Source organism: Buceros rhinoceros, unplaced genomic scaffold (genome assembly GCF_000710305.1).
Source record: "Buceros rhinoceros silvestris isolate BGI_N320 unplaced genomic scaffold, ASM71030v1 scaffold32650, whole genome shotgun sequence".
Lineage (NCBI taxonomy): Eukaryota > Metazoa > Chordata > Aves > Bucerotiformes > Bucerotidae > Buceros > Buceros rhinoceros.
Window position 1 is genome coordinate 3,701 of NW_010388497.1, and position 5,666 is coordinate 9,366.

General features: G+C 37.1%; 1 protein-coding gene across 1 annotated transcript in view; it reads left to right on the top strand.

Annotated features, from left to right (window-relative positions):
* Nucleotides 1–3,726: 3,726 nt before the first annotated feature.
* The window catches only part of OPN3 (opsin 3), a gene marked incomplete at its 5' end in the record, with an annotated part of 4,069 nt that continues 2,129 nt past the window's right edge, over nucleotides 3,727–5,666 (top strand). Inside the window, 2 exons of the mRNA XM_010146076.1 lie at nucleotides 3,727–4,068; nucleotides 5,164–5,415. Coding sequence (XP_010144378.1) covers nucleotides 3,727–4,068; nucleotides 5,164–5,415 — 594 coding nt within the window. The remainder of the gene's footprint in view (nucleotides 4,069–5,163; nucleotides 5,416–5,666) is intronic.

A 5,666-nucleotide genomic window follows, 5' to 3' on the forward strand; every position in this document is an offset into this window, starting at 1 on the left:
ATGTTGGGGGCCCATTGATTTGTAGGGGTCAAGATCCTTATAAGTCACATACCAACTCTTCCTTCGCTGGCAGTGGGTCTGTGTTTGTGCATCAGCCTTGATTTTTGATCCCAAGGCCTGGGATTAAGGTCAAGTATATGGAAACCATCCTAAAAAAGACCAACTACCTAGATTCTTATGTAATGGGTGTTATAACTTAAGGTGTGAGTTACTCTACAGAATTTCTATATTAAAAAGATGGACAATCATATCTACAACTCTAACAAATTGTAATCTTTGAGATTCCAGTGAGTTAAACAGCTTCTGAAATGCTGCTGACTCCACTCAGAAGTTGTTCCTCTGTCTATTTCTGTTCCTTTCAGCAATGTCCAAAGGCTGAGAGATGCTGCCTGTGGTTCAATTCTGCTCATTCAGTAAAAGCAGTTTATTAGTAATCTCTCATATGTAATTAGTAATCTCTTATACGCCTATTTAAAACCATGTTAACTTAGGTGTGATGCACACTCACAAGATAGCTTTTACCCGTTGAACACATTGAAATTCTGTTCTCTTAGGAATATCCTCTGTCATGTAGCCCACTGTAGAAGTAACAAGAACGATAAAACCCAAATGACTTTTAAACAGCATTATCTACAGGACCTCCCACCAGCATTAATGTGGATTTTCCTCTGATTATAGACTTTGTCTTTCTAATACATATTTCAAAACAACTCACCTCCTCAAGGCAGATCTCGGTATCCCTGTTCTTACAGGTATTTCTGCATGTTGCCTACCAAAAATAAACACTCAACCATGGCTCCACACAAGGGGCTTTTTTTTGGACAAAATTTCCTACATTTTGTATTATCCTGCAAAGGCATTTTGTTTCCAATTTCTGTTTTTATGGGTAACTACATCCACCTTTTCTCTTAGAGCTGTGACCTTGTTACAGGAGAGATCCTGCATCAGAGAGAAATTTACTGTAATATATTGTGACCTACATTTTTTGCCTCATGCCTGCATGCTGCCAGACATTTTCTCAAATACCAGCAGAACAGGGATTTGCATGTCAGTGCATATTGCCCAACGGGATAACAAAGGTCCCTTTTATGGTTCAGATAGAAAACTCCAGTATTCCTTCAAAGAGCACTGGTTTCAGACTGAAAGGGGCTTGATCTTAAAGTGTTCAAAGATCTATGTGTAAGTATAAATTTTTACAGATATGGAGCTTCCAGTGACTTCCTTGAGAATGTGAAGGTCTTAGTAAATTACTGCTTCTGAACACCTGTACTTTCAGCCAAGCGTGTGTGGTTTTCACTACTTTGTAATGGCCAGAATTCAGTACTCATATATAAAAAATTGATGGGGCAATATTAAGAGTACACAGGGTCATTAGTCATTGAATATCATTGTCGGGAGAAGGAAGGTGCTAAAGGGGTTAATTTAGGCATTCCGACTCACCATCCTTAGGGGCTCCTCTTTCTCCACCGATCACAGACAAAGACTCAGTGCACTATCTAAGCAATCTGAGCCTACAGCTCAGTGATGTGAATTTTTCTCCATAAACATATCTATGGATGATTTTAATAACCATCAGTAAAATATTGTAATTTCTAGTCTTTGGGCACAGAGAAATGGGAGGTGAGTTTCTTGCCTTACCTTGTGTTCAGGAAGTAGATTGCATTTGATTGTATAAAGCATTTACCTGAGCTAGTCTAAGTGTAGAATAGTGTCTAGATAATTCTGTAATTATTTTCTAATTCCTGCTAAGATCTTGCTTAGATCCATATTCTTCCATGTATTTTCAGCATTTTAGATTCTGAAAAAGGGCATGAAGGGCTTCCTATCATCTACTTCATTTAAAAAAAAAAAACTACTGAACAATCCTTATGTCTTTTGGAAGTCTACATTTGCTAGTCCAATTTCTCTTTCAGGCCATGAAAATGAAATTCTATAGCAGTGACTCATACAAGAAAAAAACCCCACAAAACTATACAAAACTAACTGTGAAACCAGTATGCCTTGCCTTCTGCATGCCCAGCAATATATATTTCTCTTTGGGATGAAGGTTTAAATATAACACTGTCAAAAATTATACATATTAAAAAAAAAAAAAGAGGCTCTCTTCAAAGAGAGCCCTGACAAAAATGTGTCTCATTTTCCTTCAGAGTGGGAAATCCTTCCTGTTAACCAAGAAAGCCTTCTAAACTCATCACTTGTAAAGAGAGATCCTCTAATACTTGCAGGATAAAGTAACTTTCTTAGAGGTCTTAAAGCATATCCTACTGTGAGATGCTTGGCTAATAACATGCTAGTTTAGCTGACTGCATTCATGTAGAACCTATGTGTTGCTCTACATTTTGTTACATTTAGTTGCCTTCCTAAAATCCTTGCTGCTGGTGCTTGAGTGTGCTATTGTTAATTTGTGGTCCTTAAATGCTTATCCTTACTTCAAGGTGAGATCAGGTGTCTGTGATATCCTTTGAAGTTTCTGCTGTATGTAATGGTTATTCTCTCTTTGGAAGTGAAATCTGCATATTTAACCTTCTCACAGCTGTGTAAATGCATGTAATGACAAATAGGAATGTCCTTGAAGAAATGAAATGCTGTGCATATGTGTGACAAAGTACTTGTGCATCAAATTAGATAAAATGTACACCAGTTTAGACACAGATATTTATATAACCTCACAGAATGCTGTGAAAAACACCCTTTTCTTGTTTAAGAGCCTTTTTATATGAGCTTGATGACTGAATTGTAACAGATTTCAGATGACTGACACATGCCTGATGAGCAATTTGGTTTTTTGATCATCAAACTTGATGGATCATTGAAACAGAAATCCTTATATCCAATCAAGACGGAATTGCCTTGACTTCATTAAATTATAAAAGTGTCTGAATCAGGTAATGTCGAAAGCCGAAAGTAATCTGTGATTTGTGTCATAACATGTTAATAACTGTGTAATGGTGTTGAGGTGGACAGGAAAGGAAGAGGGTGCACGAATAACCGAAAGATTGTGATATTTTTATGATAGCAGCAGGATAGGAAAGGACTCTCAAAATTACCCAGTGTCTTCCAGATGAAACTCCTTCAGCAATGTAACACTTTGCTTTCCTGGTTGTTCTTTTGGATGCAAAGATTTACAGGAAATCTTGAAAGAAGTTGGAGAGGTCTCTTAGTCATTTTGTTCACATTAACAGGGCATACCTGTGCTTTCAGTTGTTGAAAGTTTTCCTTGACCTCAGTCTCAGCTCTGAATTCCCTAGGTTTCTAATAGATTTTGTTACTGCTGATTCTATAATTATTATATGGTAGCTTTTTCTTTAAAAAACCCCAAAATAACAACAAAAACCCCTAAGCCCCACAACAACAATAGCTATTTAAAAATTGCTAATAAAAAAAGTTGCCAACAAAACCCTTCACCTTTGGAACATAATCTCTCACTTAATGAAGTAACATTTAAGAAAAAGTATTAGCTTGATCCTCTTTTTTTTTTTTTCTCTTGTCCTAGTTCTTGGCCATTGTACACCATGGGTCAGATGCCAGCACCCTACTCTGTGTAATTCTGAAGCCAGTGATACTGTCTGAGTTGGTAGTTAGTGAATAATGGAGTGTCACTCCAAAAGTTTATTGGTATTAGATTCATGATATGAGGTAGCTAATTTTGAGTTAACCTGCTAGGGAAGGAAGCATTAATCAAGAGGACTTCAGTCCAATTTGCAGTGTTTGTGAATGATTAAATAGATTTTCTTTATTTTTCTTGCAGGAATTGTTTCAATTATGACTCTCACTGTTCTTGCCTATGAGCGCTACATTCGAGTAGTCCATGCAAAAGTGATTGACTTCTCTTGGTCTTGGCGAGCTATCACATATATCTGGATCTACTCATTAGGCTGGACTGGAGCACCTCTTTTGGGCTGGAACAGATACACGCTGGAAATTCATGGATTAGGTTGCTCAGTGGACTGGAAGTCGAAAGACCCCAATGACACCTCCTTTGTGCTCCTTTTCTTCCTTGGCTGTCTAGTAGCACCTGTTGGGATCATGGCCTATTGCTACGGCCATATTCTATATGCAGTAAGAATGGTAAGTTAATTCAAATAAAAGACTTCTCTTATTGTAATATTTTCAGTGAAAAATGTTGATGCTATATATTAAGCTTGGATCAAAGCCTAAATTTGTACTCTTGCTTCCTATTCAAACTTTTGCGTGGTTAATGTTCATTCATACCAGGGACTACTAGGAAGGATTTAGGGTCGGAAAAGAACAAACGTAGAGATACCAAGGTCTATTTGTTGTGCAGTGTCACTGGGAAGCAGGTTAGAGAACTACTCATGCTCAATAATCCACATCAGATCCTCCCTTGAAAAAGGGGAAAAAGAAAACTCTTGATGCAGCTCTCCTGACTAAAGGACTCTCTCCTCCTCACCACTCTTGAGAAGATAACCCTGAAAAACTCTTTAAAGTTGAGATTAAGCCCTGTTAAAACAGATTTCCATGTCAAGGCAACCCACTGTAATTCAGACCAGATCTTTAGCATCAGAAAATGTTAATGTTTTGTACTCTGTAGGTAATTAGTCTGGAACCATTCAAGTTTGTGGTCAACAGTATTGGCACTACTGATAACTGCTATGGAGAACACTCATGTACATGTCCCATCTTTTCCTCATTTTATGACACAGATAATGCTGGAAACCTCCTGCTTAGTATTCTGCTTTAAATAGAGATTTCATAATTTTAGGGTAACAAAGTGGCAGAGCAGTGCAGAGAGATCTATTTATGAAATTTTCTTCTCTCTAAAGATTGATGACGCAAATCTACAGGATTGTCAAACTAGTCAGACAAAGGACCACTAAATGCAAACTGAGCTTGCTTATGCCAGTGGATGAGGGCAAGCCAGTTTTCTACAAGAACGTCAGCATGTTTTGTAACATCACTGAATTTGTTGTTTTCGAGTAGATTTGCTATTCTCTTTTTCCTCAGATTATATTTTTACACATACTATACACAATAGAAGTCTGGGAAGCGTGATGTAAACTTCTAGAATAATTGTGGTTCACAGGATAAGGTGTAGAATATCTGTGCCTTAAACTAAATTAGTTATTAATAAATCAATGTAGAGCTATTCAGTTTCAAGCAAAAATATAGAGCTATTTTACTTTACCATTTTATCTTCTACAGCTTCACTGTGTGGAAGATTTCCGGACTGTTCAAGTGATCAAACTTCTAAAATACGAAAAGAAGGTGGCTAAAATGTGTTTCTTGATGATCTCCACATTCCTTATTTGTTGGATGCCCTATGCAGTGGTCTCCCTCTTGGTAACATATGGCTATAGCAACCTTGTAACTCCAACAGTAGCTATCATCCCATCTTTCTTTGCCAAGTCAAGCACTGCTTATAATCCAGTCATCTATATCTTCATGAGTAGAAAGGTAGGTACGTTTAAAGATTTTCTTATTTGAATAATTAGTAGCCAATGCCACAGTTGTGGAGTTTAGATCTGATTCACTTTAAAGACTAGATTTTTTTTTTTTTAATTTGAACAGTTGGTATAAATGGTAAAGATCTAGTAGAATTAAAAATCCTGACGGTGCTTAAAGTACTACCAGAAACTGGATTTAAATGTCTGAATTCACACATGAGTGCTCACATGAAAGGGATGGGAAAGAGGGTTGGAATTTAC